The sequence below is a fragment of the Melospiza melodia genome, chromosome 19, assembly GCF_035770615.1.
Source record: "Melospiza melodia melodia isolate bMelMel2 chromosome 19, bMelMel2.pri, whole genome shotgun sequence".
NCBI lineage: Eukaryota > Metazoa > Chordata > Aves > Passeriformes > Passerellidae > Melospiza > Melospiza melodia.
In genome coordinates this window covers 11,345,567-11,370,603 of record NC_086212.1, presented here as the reverse complement: position 1 = coordinate 11,370,603, position 25,037 = coordinate 11,345,567, and the positions used below count along the sequence as shown (strand labels likewise).

General features: G+C 42.8%; 3 protein-coding genes across 5 annotated transcripts in view; 2 read left to right on the top strand and 1 right to left on the bottom strand.

Annotated features, from left to right (window-relative positions):
• OSBPL2 (oxysterol binding protein like 2) overlaps positions 1–15,864 on the top strand; it is a 33,066-nt gene extending 17,202 nt beyond the window's left edge. For both annotated transcript variants that reach the window (XM_063172540.1, XM_063172542.1), the window contains exons 4-15: positions 405–552; positions 794–869; positions 2,065–2,199; positions 3,218–3,315; positions 3,985–4,167; positions 6,680–6,787; positions 7,679–7,768; positions 8,370–8,490; positions 10,283–10,411; positions 11,126–11,249; positions 11,895–11,985; positions 13,162–15,864. In XM_063172540.1, coding sequence (XP_063028610.1) covers positions 405–552; positions 794–869; positions 2,065–2,199; positions 3,218–3,315; positions 3,985–4,167; positions 6,680–6,787; positions 7,679–7,768; positions 8,370–8,490; positions 10,283–10,411; positions 11,126–11,249; positions 11,895–11,985; positions 13,162–13,264 — 1,406 coding nt within the window. In that variant the 3' untranslated portion in view covers positions 13,265–15,864. The remainder of the gene's footprint in view (positions 1–404; positions 553–793; positions 870–2,064; positions 2,200–3,217; positions 3,316–3,984; positions 4,168–6,679; positions 6,788–7,678; positions 7,769–8,369; positions 8,491–10,282; positions 10,412–11,125; positions 11,250–11,894; positions 11,986–13,161) is intronic.
• A 927-nt stretch (positions 15,865–16,791) lies between these two features.
• On the top strand, positions 16,792–23,576 carry ADRM1 (ADRM1 26S proteasome ubiquitin receptor). 2 transcript variants are annotated; one of them, XM_063172538.1, is made up of 10 exons: positions 16,792–16,879; positions 17,599–17,809; positions 18,060–18,176; positions 18,256–18,379; positions 18,805–18,891; positions 20,927–21,008; positions 21,229–21,458; positions 21,770–21,927; positions 22,632–22,734; positions 23,353–23,576. In XM_063172538.1, exons 2-10 carry the CDS (start codon positions 17,600–17,602, stop codon positions 23,457–23,459), a joined length of 1,218 nt encoding a protein of 405 aa, XP_063028608.1. In that variant the 5' UTR covers positions 16,792–16,879; position 17,599; the 3' UTR covers positions 23,460–23,576. The 2 variants fall into 2 exon arrangements, with proteins under 2 accessions (XP_063028608.1, XP_063028609.1); XM_063172539.1 differs by lacking the exon at positions 18,805–18,891.
• An 88-nt stretch (positions 23,577–23,664) lies between these two features.
• The window catches only part of LAMA5 (laminin subunit alpha 5), an 87,782-nt gene continuing 86,409 nt past the window's right edge, over positions 23,665–25,037 (bottom strand). Inside the window, exon 80 of the mRNA XM_063172537.1 lies at positions 23,665–24,996. Coding sequence (XP_063028607.1) covers positions 24,842–24,996 — 155 coding nt within the window. The 3' untranslated portion in view covers positions 23,665–24,841. The remainder of the gene's footprint in view (positions 24,997–25,037) is intronic.

Sequence of the window (25,037 nt, the reverse complement as noted above, 5' to 3'; positions counted from 1 at the left end):
GAAGTACTGCTTTGTAAAAAAGTTAATGGCAGAAGACAGCATTTAGTCAATTTAAAATGGAAGGAAAAGTACATAACTGCAACAAATTACTGTAATTACAGTGCAGCTCTGGAAAAGAGAAAATGCAGCTAATCTCATTAGGAGCTACTCAAGAACTTTTAAGATTCTAAATTAGTATTATATTCAGCAGTGTGAAAAATGATAATTCTTGATTCTAATGCAATAATTGGCTCTTAATACTCCTGGAAATTAGGTCACTTAATAAGGGTCTTCACTCTGCTACTCTTTGGAATAAACTAACCCAGCCTAAGTGTAATTCAGGTGTGACACTTGCAAAATGTGAGTGGCACTCTGTGGCATGGTAAGGCTCCTAAGAAAACTGTTGCCTTTTGGTTTTTATACAGGCTTTGATTCTGACAATTCTTCAGGAGAGTTTTCAGAAGCAAATCATAAATGTCCAGAAATGCTTGATCTAGAGCCACACCAAAGCAATAAGACTGAAAAGCATAATGGAGAAACAGAGATACAAGAAAATGGGATTAAGAGACACAGGTAAACACTGAGAGCTGCAGAGGAGATGGGAGTGGAGCATGGGCTGGCTCACACCTTTGGGGCATTGCTCTTCTCATGGGAGAGGGTGATTCTCTGGGGTTGGAATGTCATTTCACATGTCTGCTTCCTCTGCCAAGCCTGGGGTGATGCTTTGCTTCCTTTAGAAGTTGCTTCAATGGAAAAGAGTTTGTTGTTTAGTGGGCTGATAATGACAGCTGGATTTTTTTTTTTCCCATTATAGGACATCATTACCTGCCCCAATGTTTTCTAGAAGTGATTTTAGTGTGTGGAGCATATTAAAAAAATGCATTGGACTGGTAAGTTGGCTTGAATGAAGCATCTGTATTAGGTCTCCTAATGTCAGCTGATTAATTTTATTGCTTAAACATCAAGACACAAAATAACATATGGTGCATTTTCCTTTTTTTAACTAGGAAACAACAACTCCCAAAATCTCAACATTTATTTATTTACAGTACTATTTCCATATCTTCTTTAGGTGTTATAGTATGTGGATTGCATTTCTGAGACTGTCCTTTAAGAACTAGACTAAAGCCATTAAAATATAATCAAATATGTTTGATTGACACAATGCTCTCTTACCTGCTCTTTTTTTTATTCTTTACTCAACAAAAGATGTTTTAGGAGTTTGTTTTATTAATTCATATAATCTAGGAGATACAGTTGTTCTCTCAACACTCCTTTTGGTGGGATGAGTGACCTATCTACTCAAACTTTTGCTTGGACCAAATCAGTTGCAGTTAGTTAAGGTTAACATTTTTCTCCCCTTCCTTGTGCCAAGGTGAGGAAAATGTTGCATTAACTTCATCTGGTGGCATTCTGCTTTCTGATAAATTTTAAGCACTTACATAGCTGTTTTAATGCCCATGAGTGCAACTTTAATCAAACAGCCAAATTTGCTTGGGTGTAGTAAAAGACCTGGGGAGTTGGAAATCTCTGTGTGAACTTCGTGCCTGTCTTTATCCACACAGGGAACCAGAAATGGTCTGACACAAATAACAGGCTGCTTAAATAAACCACTAAAATCTGTTAGAGCAATTCAAGTGCTATTCTCTATGTAAATGTTCCTTTAAAAAATAATTTGTGGTTGCTGCAGTGAAATAGATAGATTTTATGCAAATAAGCATGTGAGGTTTTCTAAGGAGCGTGTGGCACTTCAGTATCAGCACGGAGCTGCTTGGCACATTATTGCTGCTACCTAGGGAAATTTAACCTCTTCTGCTTTACACAGAGCACAGCAGAGAAGGTAACATTCTCTGTGAATTCATTAGGTTAGCTGGATCAATGTTTTAAGTTGTTATTTCAGATTGCAAGTGGGGTTCTGCAGTTCTTTCAGCTGTAGCACTTAGAGGTCTGCATCAGGCTTGCCAAATATCCTTTGAGGAATACTATAAATAAACTCACCCACAACATTTTTCCAAAATTCTTGTTGTTGCCAGTTGTTTACTTAGTGTTGTGTCTAAGAAATCAACCTGCCCTTTGGTTATGTAGGAGCTGTCCAAGATCACAATGCCCATTGTCTTCAACGAGCCCTTGAGTTTCCTTCAAAGGATAACAGAATATATGGAGCATATATACCTCATCAATAAGGCTTGTAGTCACACAGATCCCCTGGAAAGAATGCAGGTAAGAATCCCCACCACCTTTTGGGTAATTCACAATTTTTTTTTCCTCCCAGTCTTTGATTTTAAGACAGTTTCTCATTTGAGTGTATCTCTTTCTCAGGGGCTATGGTAAGAATGCCCAGTTTGTGTGTCTAGATGAGTTTCTTCTTTCATAGTGGCTGTGTCAAATATTTGTGACACTTTGACCCTTCAAGCATGCACAGAGTTTAAAAGGAAAGTGCCACAACTGACCATGCCTAAGGATTTCAACTCATTTCTTTAACTGTAACTTTTTTGTGGTTTTATGTGTTGTGAGGATGAAATCTTGGCTTCATGTCACTTTAAATTGGTTTGTTGAGTGGCCTCATGATTTGAAAGTTCCTGGATGAAAAATTCTTGTGAGAGAGACAAATTTACCACAATTTTCTTCTCCACAACTGGTTGTTATTGCCTTGCTCTCACACCAAGGCAGTGAACATGGTGACACCTGTGTGCATCAGGTTGTGCTGGTGTTGCTCACAGCTCTGCTTTTGCTGGAGTGCAGTGGAGGGTTTCTCTTGGCTCCTGTGTTTGTGTGCTCCAAACCTCCATTTCCCAGCCCGCAGGAGCTCCTCAGTGGCACCTGAACCTGCTGGCCTGGCTCAGGAAGTCTCAGCTGTGCTAGAAATGGTTCTTTCCTGGCACTAGGAGAGTGAGGCTCTGTTCCCAGTGATCTGAAGATGAGGGCAGTTAAAGCTGGGGGAAAGTAGATTTAAAAAACCAGGCTGATCTTGTAGAAGTAGGTGAGGCAGAGTATAATCTGGCAGAATTTAGCACAGACAATAATTCCTGTTGGAAATGAGATTCTTAAAAAGTGCTTGTATTTCCCCATTTCTCTGTCATTTATTCTATGGCTTACAAATGGCTTTGCCTTAAGAAATAAATATAAAGCAATTCCTTTTTGGAATAATAAATAATGTAATGTGCAACAAATAAAGTACAATAAACTTAGAGTTTTAATGCACTATTCTCATAACAATGTGTTCTTAATTTGCTTACAGGCTGTAGCTGCTTTTGCAGTTTCTGCTGTAGCTTCTCAGTGGGAGAGAACTGGCAAACCCTTTAACCCACTGTTAGGAGAAACCTATGAATTAACCAGGTAGTAATTACTTTAATTTGGGAGCTGGGGCTGTTTGTGTTCTTGAGTTAGCAGACTCTCACACTGGTCTGGTTGTAGTAAAATACCACTAAAGTAGATTCCTGAGTATAGGTAAAATTCTTTTCCTCAAACTATCTCAGAATTTCTAAGAAGTTGCTATAAAAGCAAATAATTTTATTTCTAAGTCTAGGCAGAATATTCTTTGAATTATTTAGAGAAAAATTGGTTCATGTTCTTCTACCAAAGATGCTTCCTGAGCAGACTCTTTTAATTAATTTAAATATTGTTTTGTTGATCATGTCAGATAGAGAAATTAGTCTGAAGGACTTTGAGATTTCTCAAAGAAATGGGTGATGTCTGCAGTAAAGAATTTTCAGTCAGACCTTTTCATGTTGCCCAAAGGGTTTCTGTATTTTCATGAGTTATTTCAGTGAAACTTCTTCTGAGGCTTTTCTGGGTAGAAATCTGGTTAGGGGTATAAAAAAAAAGTGTTCAGAGTAGAAATCCTTTCATTTCATTAATTGTAAATGTGTCACAGAACTAGAAAAGGAAAAGTCTCACCTTCAGTTTAATCTAAAAATACTTCACTTTTTTTTAAGTATCACCTCTTTTCTCTTGCAATATTAAAAATGTGCTTACTGATTAATGCTCTTTTTTTGTTGTTGCCAGGGAGGACTTAGGATTTAGGTTTATATCTGAGCAAGTCAGCCACCACCCACCTATTAGTGCATTTTATTCTGAAGGCCTCAATAAGGATTTCATATTTCATGGATCAATCTATCCCAAACTAAAATTCTGGGGGAAGAGTATAGAAGCAGAGCCTCGGGGAACAATTACCTTGGAGCTTCTGAAGTGAGTATGAGAAGTAAATAATGTTTTTTTTTACTTTTTGTAATAACCCTGTTGGCTTTTCAGAGGTGATTACCTGAAAACCCCTTGGTGAAGAGGTTGGAAGAATTGATTTACAAGTTAATTATCATTGCTTAATTTCAGAACTGGTTTTTTTTGTGTTATGTTTCCATAGCTGTAGCAATTTGACCCAGTTTTTCCATCATGAAAATTAGCATTTCTTACATATTGGTTGCTACTGAAAGCTACTTCTGTGAAGGCATTTAAAATATAAATATAGAGATAAAATTCTCTTAACTGGGCTGTTCACGCTCATCTCAATTTTCAGTATTGCTGTTGGTTTTGGTGGTTTGTGTGGAAAGAGCTGCATCTCACAGTAACTGTTCTGTGTGGTCAGGGAACAGGAGGAACTTGTCAGGATTGCCACTTCCAGAGCAGGATCAGGTTCCTGCTGAAATCAGGAATCCAGCCTGCTCCAGGCCTGTCCCTCAGGAATTACGTGATGTCCCACGAGTTGTTTTGTGTCCTGGTGGCACAAAGACTCTGCAGCTTTTCCAAGTGGGACATGAGGATGCACTAGAACAGTTGCAAATAAAGTATTCTGCATTTGGTGCTTTTAGAAAAGCCTTTCTGAGACCTAACTCTGAGGTGGTTTTGAAATGTTGACTTAAAAAAGTGCTAGACATTTGGTTTCAATAAAAACCAACTTGCTTTGCATAGCAGGCAGTGACTTTACTTTCTTTGGGAAGTAGTTTAATTTTTCAGCTGTTGGCATCTAATATTCCAAAGTTCTTAAAAGTATGAACTGGTCTTGGAGATAAATGATGATGGAAATAATGGAAATTTCTTCTGAATGTAGAAGGAAGTGTGAGTATTAGTGCAGAATGCAAGTGTTACTAAAATAATGTTTGTTCCTCAAGAGCCTTTCTTTAGAGGACTATTAAAACTCTTGTTGAACCTAATCAAGGCTGAGATTTAAACTGGAATATAAACAGTTAAAGCATTTATTTTACATAATTGCTTCAAGTTAGCAGCAGAAGTTGAAATCAAATTTTGAGCTTCTCAGTGTTGTGATTCAGACCATTCTGTTGCTTTGAGGAGTCTGAGAACTGCTCAAAGCCTAAGTGAACAAGGAGCTGTTTGGGAAGCAAAGCTGTGAGTCAGTATTAAATTGTGCCTTTATATTAACCATGACTATTTTTTCAGAGCATTAGAAGACACTTTTCTCTCACTTCTCCAGCACAAAAAGTGCTTCAATTCATCAGCCCTGACCAGAAGTGCTTTGTGTTGTGTTTTGGTTTATGCTGTAAAGCTTGTGGTGGCAGAATAGTTCAGGAATAAAACTATGTTTAAATAAAGGCTGGGGGATGAATTGGAGGGATTCTGATTTTCTTTCCCCCAGCTGAAGAGCAATTATTGTTCCAAAGACTCCTTGAAGAAAAGGAGCTGTGGGAAACAGTGAGACTTCAATGATCTGTTATTTCTCTGTACTGGAAAATGACAGATGGGTTGGAAACGTGACATGGGAGTGTTCTCTCCACACTCACTGGAAGTAGAAATACAAGGCACTTTTTACAGACACTGCTTTTTCTCTATTTTCTGTTAAAACAGAGTTTACAAACTTTTTTAAGATAGACTGATTGCCTACCAAGTAACTTCAGTATTTCCCTTACCAACATGAAAAGATGAGTGTGAATAGATAGCTTTGATTTTGCTAGTGATAGTAGGAATCCTGTTGTTTAACTTTTTGATCAATTGTAGAATAATGTCTTTTAAGGATTTAGAATCTGTAAACTCACTTTTAAAGCTTTTCACAAAACAACAAACCAAAAATAAAGCCAAGTGGAAAATCAGTTCTAGAATTTTTCCTTCTTCTCAGTAAATCTTTGGGGAAAGGATGGAATTGAGTTGTGAACTGAATTTTAAAATGTCACGTTTGTGGAGCTTGCAATAGTGCTGTTGTGTCCCAGTGGTGTTGAACAACCAAATAAAAAGAAGCCAAAACCACTCATACCTCCAAAATTACCTTCAGTGGCACTGGAACAGGTTGCAAATACAGATGAGAAAACTTGTGGCATGTTTGTGGAAACCACTTGTGCAATTTACTGCTGCTGCAGCAATTGAATAGCAGACACTGTTAGGCATTAGTTGGTTAGTCTGGTTTCCTGCAAATACTCTATTTTATCACTTAAAACTTAAAAATGCAAATGAAAAAGATTAATTCCTGCACTGCTCTTTATGTTGGGCTGAAGTTTGTAATCCAGAGCACAGCAACTATAAAACTCATGTGAGAAGGGAGAAGAATAAGGACAATATCACTTCATTAACTTGCACTAATGCTTGGATCCAACACATGGTTGGCTTGTAAAGAAAAGCCTGTTTCTCTTCTGTTTTGAAGCTGAGTGCTGGCTGTTCAGAGGAGTGCTAAATATTTTGCCTTGCCATGAACAGAATTGAAAGCAGGCTTCCATCTCAAGCTCAAGAAAATGATTTCTTTCTCTCATTTCCTTGACAGGCACAATGAAGCTTACACATGGACAAATCCAACCTGTTGTGTACATAATGTAATTATTGGTAAACTGTGGTTAGAACAGTATGGAGTGGTAGAAATCATAAATCACAGGTAATGCTGATCATGAACCCAGGGGCTGTAGGGATTGTTGTGGTCATTTGTGTTACAGAGCAGATTTTGATTTTTGTCAGACACACAGGAAGCTTTGTTTTGTAGCCCCAAAGTCTTCTGGGAGATTTTTGTCTTTTTGTGGGGTTGTTTTTTGGGTTTTTTTTTCTTCTCCTGACAAATGCAAACTCTTCCTAGGCCTGGGATTATTATCATAATATTATTAATGAAAAGGCACAAAGCCAGATGGCCTATGGAGAGCAAAGGTTTTATATTTATGAGTTACCCATCCAAATTCAGCACCATTGCCAGAGAACAGAAATTAAATTTAACTCCAGAACCATTCAATGGAATAATTGTCAGAGGCAGGTTGGACCTCCATTGTGTTGATTGTAATTTGTCACTTTTTAAAGTTTAGATAATGGACAGTGTCTTAAACTGAGGGCACAGCACAGAAAAATGACTGCAGAGTTGGAGAACTTGGAGAGTGTCAACTGCTCTGCCAACTGCCTGTATCAAAGCTTTTTACTTACATAAAATAAATTACCTTCTAAATGATGAGTGAAAGAATTTTGTGAGCAGCATTACTCCTGCACACATTGCTCTGTCAGTAAATGAGAGTTTCAATCCAACAAGCTACTGTTTGATACTTCTCATAGTATCAAATCTGTAATCCTGTCTCTGTACAGGATTTGTTAGTTCTGTGGAATTTTAGAATTTTTGTGCCATTTTTCATGTCCTGGTCAGATAATAAACCATAGTTAAAATAATTATATATATATAACTAACCAACAGCTAACTGTAACTATATTAAAAAAGCTAAACAAGGTAAAATAAATTTTCTGATATATTTAGGGGCTGGCTTTTCTAAGCATGTACTTATTTCCTCCACAGTACTGGAGATAAATGTGTCCTTAATTTTAAACCATGTGGACTGTTTGGGAAGGAGCTTCACAGGGTAGAGGGATACATCCAGGACAAGAAGTAAGTGAGAAAAGCCTCTTGGTCTCTCTATTTTTAACACTGGGGCATTTCTTTTGCTGGAAATGTAGTTTGTAACCCATTCTTGTTCTCTGTGTCATTTTTAAACCCCGTGATTCCAGGATGATAATTTTTAAGCATTATTAGAAAAACTCTCCAGTCCAGGTTTTGGAAATAAAGGGAAAATGCAGAGTAGCTGCAACTGATTTACTATTGTACAGTCATAATTCCAGTCTTCAGTTTAAAATAATGAGAATGTGGTTGTTAAAAGTTTTTAATTAACCCAGACCTGTTTTGTGACTCTGAGTTTCTGTATTAAAATTGGCTTTGATGTACCCACATTCATTTAACAGTGGCAAAAGCATGTGACTGTCATGAGGATCTGTTCTGGAGAGCTGCAATGAGCTGAAACTTTTTCTTTGCCTGTCAAACATCTGTGTTTTCTGAGAATCACCCATTCTGTGATTCTGTGAAATCTGCAAATAGAAACATAAAATGCAGCGAAGTAGGAAGCAGAGTGTTTAATGTAGATCAGAATCTGCAAGGCTTGGCTTAGCAGGCTCACTCTGAAGGAAGAGCTCAGTGTCCTTTGCTTTCTTTGCAGCAGGAAGAAGCTGTGTGTGATCTATGGCAAGTGGACAGAATGTCTGTGGTGCACTCACCCCACCACATATGAGACCTACAAGAAGAATGAGAAGAGAGGCAGTGAGCCGAAGAAGAAGTCGGTAAGGTGAAGGATTCTTTAGGGAGAAAAGATTCTGAAATGTCCAAAATTAAATCAAAACATCTTGGTTAGGTGAATGGAGGATAAAAGCTGTCATTTGGTAAAGGTTGGATGGAGCAGTGAGAAGGCACCTGGCACTTGTAGTGTGAGCTGCTGGCATGGAAGGGAGCTCGTAGGAATGGTGTCTGCTGGAGATTGGTCAGAGAAATTATCAAATATCAACCCCCAAGCTGATGTTGTCCAGTCCTTGAATGAGGAAAGTGGCTCTACTGCCAACTCCAGCTGTAAAAATAGTAGGATTTGGGAGTAAAAACAGTAACAATTTTGTTTAAGTCAGATATGCTTTTTGGTGATGCAGATTTTCAGAATTTAGGATGTAGAAAGTCTTTACAAAAAAGAGGTCTGGAAACATGCAGGGTTTTTACTTCACATGTAAGCAGTGTCAGGGAAGTTGCTGCCAAGACCTCCTTATGGAAAATGGGAAATGTTGTATGGTGCAGCAGAGGACTTTGGGTTTCCTTATGTCAACAGTTACTCCCTGAAAATGAAAAGTTAAACAGAAGCTAATCACTCTTGATGTTAAGAGTCTCAAACTTTAAAAGTATTCACATCAGAAGAATCTAGAGCAACAACAGGCCTTGCTTTTGGCTCTGGATTCCATCATGGTAGAGGCTTATATTTTGACTCTTTTAAAAAAAAATAAGGTTCTGTTCATCTTAAGAAAATCAACTCTTTCTTTCCTTCCTTCCTTCCTTCCTGTTGAGATTATTTTTAGATGGGGAACTGTCTAACAGTGAACCAGATGTTGACATGGAAAGTAGCCTAGAACTGTCTTTTTAAATAATGAATACTCAAACCAAATGATTGAAATTGGACTCTTAACCATATGGAGCTGTTTTCTGGTGTATAAAACAGGCTCTGTTTAACCTAGTACGGTATTTGTGATTGAAACAAACGAGCCATGTCAAAGAGGGCAGAAAGAAAATAGAAAAGGGGTGGGAGTGGGGAAAATTGTTACTGTCACTCCAGGATGTTATTGCCTCAAACTTCTGGTTGTTGTGGTTTTAAATGGGTTCTCATGGTGAAATCCTCTGAAATGCCACAGTGCTGCTGTGTGTGTCCTGCAGCAGTCAGATTGTCTCAGATTCTGAGACAATCAGCCCCCTGAACCATTGGAGTTTTACATGTGCAGCACAGCAGTGCAGCTGGTAACAAAGGAAACTTTGAAGGAAAGTCACTGCATTCATAAACTTAAGGACACAATCTTCACTGTGAGAAAACTGTGATAATTGTGATTGGATCAGACTGAAATGAGTGCCTGTCTTTTTTTTAACCACACATCTGAATGTTTTGCAAATGGTGAAGCAATATCCAAAACCAGGTGTGCCCTATTTATGACTTAAGAACTAACTTGGGAACTGGTTTAAATTTCAGTCTTGGCTCTTTTGCACCTTTAGAAATAATGGTCATGTGAGGTGAAATTAAGCTATGGCATAGGAGAGAAAGGAAACTGGAGAAAACACTTCTGAAAGACATTCATTTATAATTATTACTATTACTGTTTTTTAAACAGATATTCAAGTTTTATTTAAGTGTTGGGAGACTATTCAGGGATATCAGGAGCAAAACATGATAAAAATGAGAGAGGCTGTGTACAGAGAAGCAAACAGGAGGGGTGAGGCAGAAGTACAGGGGTGTTCAGTATCTCAGATTCTTCAACAGTCACTGTAGAACCTGAGATGAAACCATCCAATGTTCCTTTGTTCCTCTGCCAAATGTTATCTCTGTTTCAGAGTGAAGAAGATCTTAAATCTGAAAATGATGAGGCTGATGATATGCCAGAGGTTCAAGACTCAGTGCAGTTCATACCAGGCAGTAAATTGCTTTGGAGAATAAACTGTAGGCCACCAAACTCATCACAGGTAACTGTTTCAATCTGCTTTGCTCTTGCTGGTGCCTTATCCAGGAGAACACCAGGAATGGTCAGGGACCCTTGTTGAGTGTCACTGCTTGGCACAGGAGCAGGCTCTGGCAGTTCTTCTGCACTGAAATTCTACTCCAGCAAGCTGTGCTATGGTCCTGTGCTGAGAGCAGCCCTGCTGTGCCTGAGCTGGCACAGGGAATGTGTGCTCAGAGTGCAGTTGGGAACATGGGGACTCAGCTTAACCTGTCTGGGAGATCTTTGCACTGAGAGTGCTGAAATATGGATACACATTCCCTTCTGCTGGCCGTGCTGTTCCAAGGCAAGCTGCCACAGGGTGCAGTAACTGGGCAGCAGGATATTAATTTCCATAGTTTCAGCAAGACTTTTTGGTCTTTTAGGTGTGGGTGGTTTTGTTTTTTTCTAAAAATGATGATGTTAAATATCAATATCATAGGAAATCTGTCTTAGTCCTCACAAGCAAAGACTGCTTAAAAAATGAAAGCTGTGATTTCTATCCCCATCTGCCTTTTCTTGTTCTTCCCCTCCAACAAAAAATCCAGCTGGTGTTGTATGAACCTAACCTTGCCTTCAGGGCAGCCAGCAGGGGTTTGACTCAGCAATTTCTGTTGGAAGTTTTGTATCCATTCATTGTAATGGACCCAGCACTGCTTTGCTGCAATAACTTGTGCGTTCTCTTCCATTTGCTTTTCAGATGTACAATTTCACCAGTTTTGCTGTGAGCCTCAATGAGCTGGAGAAGGGCATGGAGGCAATCCTGGCTCCCACGGACTGCCGGCTGCGGCCGGACATCAGGAACATGGAGAACGGGAACATGGGTACGTGTGTGCTGCAGGGAATATGGCACTGCTCTGAGTTTTGGGAGGGCTTGCTGAAGGGAGGTTGATGCAGGAAAACACTCTTCAGTTTCTCATCCTCAGAGCAGCCTTAACTCTTTTTCATCCTGTGCACTGAACGTGCTTTTGAACAGTGTATGATGTCTGTTTTCTCCCAGAAGAGCCTGGGAGAGCAGATGCATCCCAGGGCTGCTATGCTGTGTTGTGATGTGTTTGCATGTTTGTTAGCTTGGGAGGAGCTGCAGATGTGCTCCACTTGCTCTGGGGTTTGTCTGGAGAGACATGTGGTGAGCAGACATGCTTTGCTGCTCTGGTGTTTGTCAGAGGAAACACAGGGCCAAATAGTGAAAAAAATCACTCTCTCTGTTATTGCCTAATCTCAGTTCTTCCCTGCTGTCTCAGTGCAGTGTTTCTGAAAGAAGATAAAACCCCAACATTTCATTTCAGCCCTGTGTAGCAGCAACTTCTCTGAAATGAGTTTTAGGGTTTTGTTGCTAAAGACTGCGTACAGCAAATGCTTTCTCATGCTTAAATGAATTCTATTTAATTTCTCTGGTCTTTCCTGTGTTTTCAGCATTTTTGTTTCTTTTTTGCTAAATTACCAATTTCTCTTGAAACATTGGCTAGATGTGGCAAGCAGAGAGAAGGAGAGACTGGAAGAGAAACAGAGAGCTGCTCGCAAGGAGCGTGCGAAGGACGAGGTGGAGTGGCACACACGGTAAGGGGCAAGGAGGAGCAATTTGTTTAAGCCTTCAAGCAGGTTGGGTACACTGCTTGAATTGTTTTTATTCAGGACAGCATGTGTCTGATTGCTTCCATGACAGCACAATTTGTAGTGTCACTTAAAGCATTGCTGGGTCAACAATTAAATGTGTAGCCTGAAGCCAAAATTGCTGATAAGTCTGTCCTGGAAAAAATATCTAACAAGAAATGCTGAAATCTGTCATAATTAACTACTGTGGTAATGCTGGATTTATTCTTTTTTTTAACCTACAGAGGTCATGTTTTTGTTAGAATGAATGTTAAAATGTTGACTGTCATCCTCCTTTAACCAATTCCTGTCCAGCTTTTGGTAGTTGAGCAAGACAATGTGGCCCTCTAAGACCTTTTATTTTCACACTCTTTGGATTTCTTGGTTTGGATACTTCAGAAATTGCTTTTTTGATTGCATATTCAAGTGATTTCCGAGTCACAGAGTGCATCAGGGAGTGATGTGTGATTTGGCTGCTGCTCCCACAGGGTGCTTTTCACAGCTGCCAGTGCTGTGCACTCAAGTGTGTGCTCATGGCCAGTTGCTTCCTTCAAAGGCGAGAACTTTGGGATGCTCCATGATTTTATGAAATTCAGAAGAGAAAGCATTCTTTTCCCAAAGCCTGGAGGAGTAGCTACAGATTAATTCCAGTTAATGCCTTGAAAAGTCTCTTCCAGAGAATATAAAATTGGTTTTGGTTAACGTGGTTAAAAAGTAAGCAGCTGTTTGATGTTCTGTGCAGGGCACAGCTCCATAGAACAGAAACTGTTTCCCCTTGGGAGAAATTGCCAAAAATGATTGTGTAACCGATTTGGCATTCTTTTAAAGTAAAAATTAATATATATAATCTAGAGTGTCAGTGTTATTTTTACTTGGAATAGGACAGGAATTTAAAAAATCCATTTAATTCTCCTTGACTTTATGCTAAAATAAAAGGTGCTCTACAAGGTGATGATAATTGTGTAGGAAGTTCAATTATTTTCATGTTCAGAATATTTCCTAAGAATTTTTTATAAGAAATACCAGTGTATTTTTAGAATGTTTTGTGAAAGAAGCAACACTGGGTTTTTTCCCCTGTTAATAACTATTCATTCTGTTTGCTTTTTTTTCTTTTATTGTTTCTCTTCTTTTTTTGTTTTACAGATGGTTTCATCAAGGCACTAACCCATACACTGGGACTCCAGATTGGCTGTACTCAGGTGGCTATTTTGATAGAAATTTCTCAGACTGTCCAGACATATACTGAAATTCCAGAAGCAATTGCTCATCTCATCCGGACATCTAGTTACTAGATTTCATTCCAAGCCAGTTACTCTGGTTTTGTTGATAGCAAAAACCAGCTTTTCAAAGTAAATTTTAACAGAAATTCTGTAAGTCAACAATCAATGATTTAATTCCCACTAACTTTGGATTGCCAAATATTTAAATACTGTTGTGCTTATTCCGTAAAGCTGCACCTGAAATCATCAAGTTTTCACTAATTTTCAGAGGGACCTTTGGTTCTCCATTTCCTCCCCTAGTTTCTTTGCCAGGAGGATATGCTGTATCTGTAGAGCACATAACATCCTTGAAAACTACATAACTTAAATAAACTAGATATAATATCCTTGATATTTAGTACAATAGAGAAGCAGCTGAAGTTTTTGGCACTCGGAGCAGGGATGAAAAGCCAACATGGTACCAACAGGATCAATCCCAGTCCTGTCACACTCCCATACTGTATGTAGCACTCCCTGGGGACAGGAGCTCCTGGCCCCACTCTCAACAATTCCATAACTGAGAGCCTTGGGATCACAAAACCCAGCCTGGGGCTCTCACCCTGTAGTTGTCTGTTACAGAGTCTTCACAACTTTGGGACACTGTGAGCATTAAACTGTATACCTGTGATAAATCCCATAGAGCATACCTTAGGAGAGGGGAAGGGCACACCCCAAATGTGCTTTTCCTCAGGTCAAATGCTGTTAAATGCTGTTCTTACCATAGGAGAAGCTTTGGAAGCAATAGCAGGAATGTCGAGGTGGTTCCAATGTACAATATATTGCTTGCTACCACTTGGAGGCTTAACTCTTGTGCACTACCTTTGGCAGCTTTGGCACTGTGTATGCTTCTAGACTAAACTTTCCTTTGGAAGCACTTCCGTGTGTGTGTCCACGCAGGTTCATGTTTGGGGAAGTTTTGGTTTGCATGTTTCTCATTATTAGGTCATGTCTGTTTTGTATGTTGTGAAAAAGCAGAATCAATTTAAAGCTTTGGCAGAGTTATACCTATTACAAGTTTCCTGTGAGCACGTGATGTCAAAAAGTGGGATTTTTTAAAGATTTCTTTTTGTTCCATATGAAACCATCAAAGCCATATAATACTGGAAATAATCAATTACTGAACTGATGCATTCATTTTCTTTCAAGTGGTATACTTCAGGGGCCAGGGTGTGGAGAGAGGCTTGAAAAATTTGGTCCAGTAATTAAAATTGATCCTTATGTTGCTGCTTCTTTTATGAAAGTTTTTAATTGAGTAACCAGGCAAAAAATGGAGAGTGGCTGTGCTGCTGTGAAGTTTACAGTAATTTAGAAATTGTTGGTGTTAAGTGCCAGTAACATGAGCAGTTCAAGAAAGAATTGGTCTGATTTGTGTCCAAAACATCTGTGATTTCATCCAGAAAGTGGATTTTTGAAGTGCTTCTCTCTCAGAGGATTAAAAAGCAAAAGAAAATGTATTCATAGAGAAATTCTTCCAGCAAATCATGTGTGCAACAATTGGATTACATTTGGGGAAAATTTAGTTGTCTTCATTGGAAAAATAAGAGGAGCTGTAAAACTTCAAGGCAGTAAGGAAGGGCACAATCTGACTCTTGTTCATGGCAACTGGATTCTGGTGCCAAAAATTGTAATTTGTGTCGATGGAAGTCCTCAGAATTTGAGCTGGACTTAGTGGCACAGTGGGGTTGTGTTTGTTCCTGGTATGGGCACAGACACTTCTGAAAAGACACTGCTGATTCTCATGGAACAGCACAAAAACAGTTTTTATAAAAACCTGAGCTTTAATGACAGTGTCAGGCACTGTTAACCCCTTTCCAAACGTGCTGCACGTGCCATAGGGAATTTTTTGTTGTTAGGTGAGGATTGAAATGAATCACATATTAGACCAGTGGGAGTTTAAAACTTACTTTAATTACATAGTGTGTTCAATGCTGGAGTGATGTTTTTAAAACAATGCATATAAATAGAATTTGCCTGAATGGAAGAAACTGTACAGATGTTCTAAGAGGAGGTGTACAGGTTAGCATCCTTTTGTCTAAGCCAGGATTTAAATTCAAAGACCTAAAGCCTTGTCATTATGTGAAAGCATGAAACAATTGTACCAATGTGTTTAATCCAAACTTCAGTATAGAATCTTCATGGGATATAAAAAGAAACTGGGAACATTTCCAGTGTAAGAACACTTCAGTAGTTACATCTTCACCCCCGTCTTCCTTTCCTTTAGTCTGAAGTTTTCCGAAAAATTTCAGATTAGTTCCAAACCCATTCTTTTAATTTCTTATTCTTCATTGGCAACACTTTCAGAACTCTTTCCCTGCGCTGCCGACACGGCTCTGCTTGGCCAGCCCTGGCATTCCTAATGCTCTCAAAGTCCAAAAGTTTTTATTTTCAATGCAGATCTCGCCTCAGTAGTTTACGTGTCAAAACATTAATAACTTTGCACCTTTTGAAAGAATGTCACTTTTATAACTTGATTAAACACTGTATATAAGATAACTGTGTTAGTATATGTTAATACAGCTACATAGAGAAACCAGCTAGAAAGAAATTATAATAAATACTTAATAAATAAATATCCTTTGGGCCTCTGGATGGTGACAGATTTTTGTGAGACCCGTACAGAGCAGCCTGGTGGGGGGAAAGGAGGGCTTTGGCTTTTGGCTTTGCTCAGCCAGCTGTGGGGCTGTACCTTGATTTCATTGTGATGGCCACAGGACAAAGATGATTTAAATTGTAGCTTTGGACACCTCCAGCCACGGGTGGAGGTGCTGGGTGGGAATTGTCAGCAGGAAGAGCTCGGGAGCGCTCCCAGCTCTGACCTCACGTTGTGTGATGGATGATGGTGATGGAGAGGCCAGATGTGAGCTGGAGCTGGGGAGAGAGTGGGCTTTGGTAAAAAATGTTATCAATGTGAAAGTTCACTTGGTAGTTGCTGATAGCATTTGTATCTTCGAGGTGATGTCCTGCTGTAAATGGGGAGCAGCTTTTCACACATCCTGCATTTATAGAACTCTTGGCACCTAGATTAACGAGGACAGAGATTAACGAGGACATCTATCCTAGAAGAGACCTAATGAGAACTATTTATTCTTGTTCAATAATTTAAAACAATTTCCCAGTAAATTTTTCGCCCAAAACGGCTTTTAAAAAGCCAACCCAAGACTCTTCACCCAGCGCTGCTGTTGGGAACACACCTCCATTGGCTCTTTGCAAACACCTGAGATTTGGGTCAGGGAAGCAATGCTGAAATACTGTGAGGCAACCCTGGCTTTGGCCATGAGCCCTGCGTGCCTTTCGTGGAATGATTTATTTTTGTAACCATTCCCAGGAATAGAGGTGCTGTTGGAGACGCGCTGGGCTGAGGGGAGGGGATGGGGCCGAGGGGGTCATGAGGGCCTGGGGGGGGTGAGGGGGGAGCGCCGCCATGTTCCGTGACACAGCAGGGGCGCCTGGCCCGCCCCCTTTGATTGACAGCCGCGCCAGCCAATAGCGCGGAGCCGCGGCGGCGCGCGCCCCGCGCGGGGCGGGGTTCCGGCGCGCGGGGCAGGAAGAGCTGAGGCGGCGGCGGCGGAGGAGGAGGAGGAGGAGGAGGCTGAAGGCTGAAGGTACCGCTCGGGACCCGCCGGGCACCCCCGGGACCGCGCGCCCCGCGGAGCCCGGGCTGGGGGTCTCCTGCCGGGGGAAGCCGCGGGGAAGGCGGCACGGCGGCATCGGGGGGCCCGGCAGAAGATCGCGGCCTCTGGGCGGGTGGGGGGTGGCCGCGCCGGGCCGGGCCGCGAGCCCCCCCTTCCGTCCCGGCTGGGCTCGGAGTGTTTGCCCGGCGGCGGGGCCGGGGCCGGGGCCGGCCGGGCTGGGAGCGCAGCGCCGCCCCGGAACAGCCGCACAGCCCCGCGGGGCCGGCCGGGCCCAGCAGCGCCGCCAGGCCCGCGGCTCGGTCAGTGCGGGAGGGGGCCGGGGTCACCGTGAGGGCCGGTGGAGCACGGGGCAGCCTCCGGCGCTCTGCGGGGTCTGTGGGGTCTGGAGCCGCAGTCTGAAGGTACAACAGCGCTTTCTGCTCTGAAACATGGCTCGGACTGAAGAAGGAAGCGCCGGGGCACGGTGGCTTCATTTTCGAGTGCCTCAGCACACAGGCTGTCCTTTATTAGTGGAGGGCTGTAGAGCCTCCTCTCTTCATCCAAGGTTCTGCTTTAGCTCAGTTGAATCACCCTGGAATTCTGTAGAACAGATTGCTTTTGTGAAGCCACCTGGTAAAGGTTGAAATTTGGTACTGGAAAGAAAGGATATGGGGAGGTTTTTTATCACACCTGCTGCTTTCTCTTTCCAGGATGTCTTCAGGTGCATTATTTCCAAGCCTGGTGCCAGGCTCTCGTGGCTCCTCAAGCAAATACCTGGTGGAATTTCGGGCAGGGAAGATGTCCCTGAAAGGCAGCACCGTAACTCCAGACAAGAGAAAAGGCCTCGTTTACATCCAGCAAACTGATGATTCCCTCATTCACTTCTGCTGGAAGGACAGGACTTCAGGCAATGTGGAGGATGTGAGTATGAGCTGGTGTTTCAGTGCTGAGGTGTTATGTCATGTTCTCATCTGCTGGCACTGCAGGAAGAGTTCCTCCAGGACAAATTAGGGTGAGAATGTCACTGACAGACCTGCACTTCCACATGCTCTCTGCTCTGAGGAGCTGATGGAAGAAAGTTTGTGGAGGAGGGCAGAGGGATTTGGGAGGTGAAAAGAAATAATATTGATGTATTTTCTCAAACATTTGTTTCTCCTGACACACTTTCCAGGATTTGATTATTTTTCCTGATGACTGTGAGTTCAAGAGAGTCCCACAGTGCACCACAGGCCGTGTGTATGTATTGAAGTTCAAGGCAGGATCCAAACGACTCTTCTTCTGGATGCAGGTTGGTGGGAAGCCAAAGACAAAGGTCTTGGTTCAAAATCCCCCCAGCATGACTCACACCAAGAGCAATTCTCTTGCAGGAGCCCAAGACAGACAAGGATGAGGAGCACTGCCGTAAGGTGAACGAGTATCTCAACAACCCCCCCATGCCAGGGGCACTGGGTGGCAATGCCAGCGGAGGCCACGAGCTCTCAGCACTGGGAGGTACAGTCCATTCTCTGCTCCTTCATGTCAGAGGCTTTTTTTTTCTTTTTAAATTTATGTCTAGACTAAGCCCCTAGAGTTCCCTAGGAAGAAATCCCTGATGGCTGTGGAGGGTGAGCTGGGGACAATGTTAATACCAGAAGCGTAAATGTGCTTTTAGCAGAATAAACTGTGCTGTTAAATAGGTGTAGGCTGGAAGTTAAGACTGCCAGGAGAAATCTCTTTGTTTCCAGTAGATTCTCTGGAGTCTTACCTCTTTGTGAAACCAAGTTACATTTATCTTTTATGAAGATCATGAATCAGTAAACACTTGAAACTGTTTTTCCATACAGAATGTGATGCCAATTAATCTCCTGCTGTTTGAGCCGGAGTGCTGTGAAAAAACCATGTGAATATGTTGTGTTTCAGAATGTTTTTGTTTTTAGGTGAGGGTGGCTTGCAAAGCCTTCTTGGAAACATGAGCCATAACCAGCTCATGCAGCTGATCGGACCAACGGGCTTAGGAGGACTTGGTAAAATGCTTTAATATCTTTATGCCAAAATGGTATTTTCTCCTGCCAGGTTAAATCTTACCTGACAATGTTCTCAAGCAGTGCTATTGATCTCAGTAGCACTTCTTTCATGTGAGTAGGCAAGGCCCTGCCTCAGAGATGAGCTCAGGGACAGAAAAAGGGTACCAGATTCTACACAGCACTCATCTCAGGGCTTGATCTGCAAGGAACTGTGGTTCTGCTCCTTGCTGCACTGAATCTTCTGCTTTTTTTCCCCTTGTTTTTTTCTATTCCACTTTTTCTTCCCAAATATTCACTGGAGCAGGGGCTGAAAGCCAGTGATTTGCTCGTGGTGAATGTGCTGGTTACCAAGCTGTGGAATTGCTTGTGGAATATTCTCTGATTCAGTGAATATTTGTGTGCAAAGTAGAAAGAGTTCAAGAGGAAGATCAGAGTGGTCCCACCCCACAGCACTCCCCAGTCAGGGGGACAAGGCTCAGGGCAGGGCTGTCTCTCCTGGGCAGCCCTGGGGAGAGCTGGAATCACTGGTTCCAGAAGGGGCTGTGGTCTGTTCTCAATGCCATCCATGCTCCAGGAGCATTTTCTGACAGGTCTGGGCCTCGAGTGTAAATAGGCGAAGGAACACAGCAGTGACAAAGGTTCTGTGCTTAAGCTCAGAAATCCATTTTTGTGGAGCTGGCTGGTGTCTTTTTAGCTTCAGATGCATATTGGTGGGATGTTCAGAGGCAAATCTCATGGTGGTGTTGGAAAAATCCGGCCTTTTAGGATGTGTTTGGGAAAGATCTTCCTCTTGAAGCTTCACATAATCCTGAGACTGTCTTCCTTTTTTCCCACACTTTTCCTCAGCAATTCTTTCCTTGCCTTTACATTCAGCCATAAGTCAGATTGACATGTAACAGAAAGAGAACCATCTGCTTGCTGCTGCAGACAGTGGTTGTGGTGAATCCATCCCTGGGGATCATTTCCCCTGGGAATTGTCTTTGTCACAGCTGGTTTGCATCTCTTGGGGCTTTGCAGAGCTCCAAAGGAGCTCTCTTCTCCTGGGTCACTTTTACTGTGAAATGGAGCAGAGCAGTGTGTGGTGAGCTCCACCTGCCATGCCTGCTGCAGGGGAGCTGTGGGGTAAGTGACAGGAGGTGTTGGTTCCATGTGGTTGTTCCTGTACAAGGAGGGACTGGCAGGGCTCACTGTGACCTGCAGGATCTGTAGTTGGGTTTGCTCACTGAGTGCTGCTGTTCTGATCCCAGGTGCTCCCAAAGGTGGGTGAGAAGTGCAGGTGCTGTGTGTGTAATCAGGTGTGGTGCAAGGAGCCGCTATGGGAAATGGAGTGTTTGGCTGATGTGGCTCAAAGGAGTTGACAAGTCCCTGGCAACTCCAGGGGGGGCAGCAGCCAGGCCTTTTCCCAGCTGAGGTTCTTGACCCTGCCATAAGTCCTTGGTGGCTGGGAAGTGATGGAGGAGGCTGGTTCTGCTTTCTTTGGCATAAGGGTGTTGGTTTCCTGCTGGCTGCTCCCCTGTGAGCGCTTGGTGTGTGGAGCTGTCCTTCCTTTGCCTGTGACGTGTTTGAGAGCTTGGCTGGTTCTGTTGCTGCATCTCTGCATTAGGTTTGGAGCTGCAAACCCCAGGTCTTTGAGGAGAGAGTGGTGGTGGCTCAAAGATGCCTCTGGGATCTTCTGCTGAGGGCCTTGGTTTTGAAGTTCATAGGAAAGTTGGGTTTTTGGTGTAGCAGATAAGGAGAGGGCTGTGTTACAATGATGTACGTACAGCACAAACTGGAGTAACTTCATCCTTGTGTACACCTAGAAACTGAGTCATTTCTGATATGTTCAGCTCTCTAATGGGGATACAAGATCAGAAAAGAAGATTCTGTTAATTTGCAGAAGGGGATAGGAGGGTGGGTTGGGCTCTTTCACCCCCTCCTCTATTTTAGCAAATAAAACCTTTCAGGTACAAGAGCATCCTCTCCAGAGAAGAGAGGTGCAGAAAACCTGAAGAAATAAATGTCTAAACATGTTCTTCTTTTATATTCATGGAAGGTGGGCTGGGTGCACTGACAGGACCTGGGCTGGCCAGTCTGCTCGGGAGTGGGGGACCTCCAACCAGCAGCTCATCATCAAGGTAGGAGGCCTTGTCTGCCCTGGGCTGTTGCAATGGGAACTTGCCACTGCTGTGGGAGGAATCATGGCTTATTATATGGGGAATGTGGTGGGAATCAAGGCTGCTTATTACCTCTCTAAAATGAGGTAGGAGTTTTTCATACTGTAAGGGTTTGAAAAGAAGCTTTTCAGAACAGAAGAGGTTTCTGCAGGGAATTAATGACCCTGATTCTCTTGGCCAGCTCTCGCAGCCAGTCAGCTGCAGTGACTCCATCTTCCACCACTTCTTCCACCCGTGTAACGCCGGCCCCGTCCGTGCCTGCGGCCGCCTCGGTGACCAGCCCCAGCCCCGTCCCCAGCTCGGGTAATGGAACCAGCTCAGCCACAAGCCCAACCCAGCCCATTCAATTGAGTGACCTTCAGAACATTTTAGCTACTATGAATGTGCCATCTGGAGCAGGAGGACAGCAAGGTAACAGTGCTCTGACCAAGCAGCTGCTGGATCCAGGAGTCCTTTGGAGCTGTTTTACTGTCCTGTCCTGTTCCACATTGGTTTGAAAGGTCTCTTAATTTTTTTGTTCCTGTTTTTTGGTGTTTTTTTTTTTTTTTTATTTATTTCAGTGCTGGTTTTGACTGCTTCAGGAGACTTAGTCTCAGGAAAAAAGATGGTGGTAGTGTAGTGATAATTTTTATACTCAGACCCTGACTAGATCATTTGATTTACATGACAAAAATACGGGATTTTGGATGTAGCCTAATGGCCAACCCTTTGTTTTCTCCTAGTGGACCTGGCAGCTGTTCTGACTCCTGAGATCATGGCTCCCATCCTGGCCAACGCTGAAGTCCAGGAGCGATTGATGCCTTACCTTCCCTCAGGGGAATCCCTGCCGCAGACTGCTGAAGAGATCCAGAACACCCTGACGTCTCCTCAGTTCCAGCAGGTAGATGCTGGCTCTGGGGGGAACTGCACTTCTTCCCCCTTCCCCATCATCCTGATTCACCTTGCCCTGCTTTTTCCAGGTTCCTGGCACTGTTCAGAGTGGGAGGTTGCTCAGTAGAAGTGGAAAGGAGGAGGGACATGGTTTAATGGAGCATTAGTTCTTCCTGCAGTCACTCAAGGGCAGAGGGGAATAGTTTTTACTTTTTCTTTTGGAATTGGGCTTTACCTTTCTCTTTACTATAAATGTGCTCTGGCAGATGACAGGAGTAGTAGGGAATTCATTATTCCCTTTCACCAAATGGCTCCTTAATTTCAGACTGAAGGGAGGAGATGCTCATGGTTACTACACTACATCCCTTGAAACGCCAGTCCTTAATTGCAGGACACTGTGTGTGAAAAAAGTTGGTGCCTTACAGACCAGTCTGAACTAGTAATTACACCAATTGATTGAAATTTGTCCATTTGCAGTATTTCAGGAGCTTAAATGACTGGTTTAGATTAAACTGTAGAAACTTCTGTGCAAAAGGAAGTGAGGAACTTTATTGCATATTTTATATGCAATAAAATAATCACATGTAATTGGTGATTATTTTATTGCATATCTGTTCCCAAGCCCTGCCCTGACAGAACTGCTCTCCTCCTGGGGTTACTGCTGCAGGAATCTGATGCAAACTTTATTTTGATGGTGTTGACTCCAATCCACAGGCTTTGAGCATGTTCAGTGCTGCCTTAGCTTCAGGACAGCTGGGCCCACTCATGAGCCAGTTTGGGCTACCTGCAGAGGCAGTAGATGCAGCAAATAAAGGCGGTGAGTGCTGGTGCTGGTGGGAGCAGGAGAGAGGGGTTGTTGGGGGTGTTGGCACTGCACATGACCACTGAATGTGGGCTGTAAGGATCAGCTTCTCTCTAACTCTCCCCCTCTGAGAGTTGTGAGTCTGCAAGGTGACTCTTGCACTGATGTTTACAAGGAAAAGGTGGGTGGGACTGGTGTTCCAGCACACAGAGTGAGGTGTTATGTGCAGAGATGTATTGGTGTTGTTTCCTTGCTAGAGATGCAAAAGACTGGAGATGTCACAGTCACCTTGCTCAGCAATGCCTTTCTTGTGGGAGCCTTTAGTGATTCACATGAAATCAGTGATCACAGTCAGGGCCAGCTCTGGCAGTGAGGCAATCCCTTTTCCCTAATGAGCTTTTGGCATCTCTCCCATTACTGCAAGAATTCTGGTCTCAGGATGCCCATGCACAATTAAAGTGCATAAAATGCTGTGTCAGAGAGATCTGCATGTGTGTTACTATTGTTCAAAATTTTCCTCCCTGCTAATTCATACTGAAGCAACTGTTTGCTTTCTAAGTAATGAAGCTTTAACCTTGTGTGGACAATGAGCTTCAGCCAGGAAATGCAGTAACTCGTGTGTTTAACTTCTAGATGTAGAAGCCTTTGCCAAAGCCATGCAGAACAGTGTCAAGTCAGACCAAAAGGAAGGAGACTCTAAGGACAAGAAAGATGAAGAGGAAGATATGAGTTTAGATTAAGTTATTTGCTCTTCCTTACAGATACTCCTAGATACTAACTTAAGCAACTGCAGTAGGATTACTAACTTCATATTATGCTTATATAAATCTAAAAATAAAGCAATTTTCCTTATCTGCCATACTGTTCCTTCCAATCTGTCCAGTATCCCTACAGTGTTGATTATCCCTTTTTCAGCTCACCAGCCTGATACTTACTCTTCCCAGGTAAAGTGAAAGAGAGTAACATAAAACTTTATTTGACTCCAAAGTATTTACCAGTGATTTACAAAGACCATCTTTAATACTACAACTTTAAAAACAGGTCATAATTACATTTAAGATGGACATGTTAAAAACCCATTTTACAATATTTACCCCTCATAAAAAAAACCCCCACAATATAATGATATAAGTTACAAGTCCATTTCAGAAGCAAGATTTTGTCCCCAAGTGGCCAGAGATATATATACACACACAAATATATATATGACGTGTAAGTGCACAGTGAACTGGGTGTCTTGGGAGGAAAAAGCTGCTTCAAGTGGAGACTGCACTGCAGCAGGGCTGAGGGAGGCTGAGCAGGAGCCAGGGAGGGTGAGGGCCAGGTGTGGAGGTAACCTTTCTATTTCTTCCCTTTAAAGCAGTGGTTTCTTGCTTCACACAACAGGACTTTTGTCAGTGTACTACCAGTGCTGAATGCAAGTGCAGAGCCAGTGGCGGTTGTGCCTTTCTGCTTCACCTCAGCAGTTCTCCCAGCCTATTCTGTTCTTTTTTTGATTCTTATAAATTATTCTGATAAGAAGATGCTAATTCTGTGAACAGAATTTTGTCCAAGTTCCCCCTTGCAGAACTCTGTAGCAGTAGCAGGTGAGCTGAGACTGCCCTTGGGGGGAGGTTAAATGTGCCCTTGCTTACAAAACCCCAAAACCGACAGAATTAATCCAGTTTGTCCTAATTGCATTTATTATAAACCAGAAACCGCCTGCAGCCTTTATCAGCAGACAGTCTGTGACATTTATTAACAGCCTCAAGTGTTGGGTGAACTAAATCTATGTGCCTGGTATGTGTGGGGTGAAGGGAACAGGATTGAGGACGAGCTGCAGGGCTGCTCTGAGCTCCAGCCCACGCTCCCAGCACGAGCCCTGCTGCAGATCCCTGACACCCAGGAGGACTCACCTGTCACCACATCCCACTCCAACTTTTTGGTTCTATTTGTGAAACATCCCCAGAGTGCCCCCTCCTCCCCTGCCCTCCTTCCCCTGGGATTTGTGGCCCCTCTGGTTTGGCCCAGACCTGTGCCTGCAGTCGCTGGAGATAAGTGTGTCCGAGCACGGGCAGTGCTCTGGTGGTGACACCGGGGCTGCAGCAGCGTTCTGTCCCTCGGGCTGTCCCTGATGTGGCACTCAGAGCACAGGGCAGCCCTTCAGGCTGACAGAGCCCCGGGCAGTCCCAGCTCGAGGCAGGTCCACGTGCCTCTGGTTGATCTGCAGGTTCCTGACACAGCCCACGTAGTGAGGGAGGGGAGGTAACAGCAGCCCTGTGCTGGCCTTGTCTGTCTCTGCAAAAAACACAAGGAAAAGCAGGCATTAGTCTGGCAAA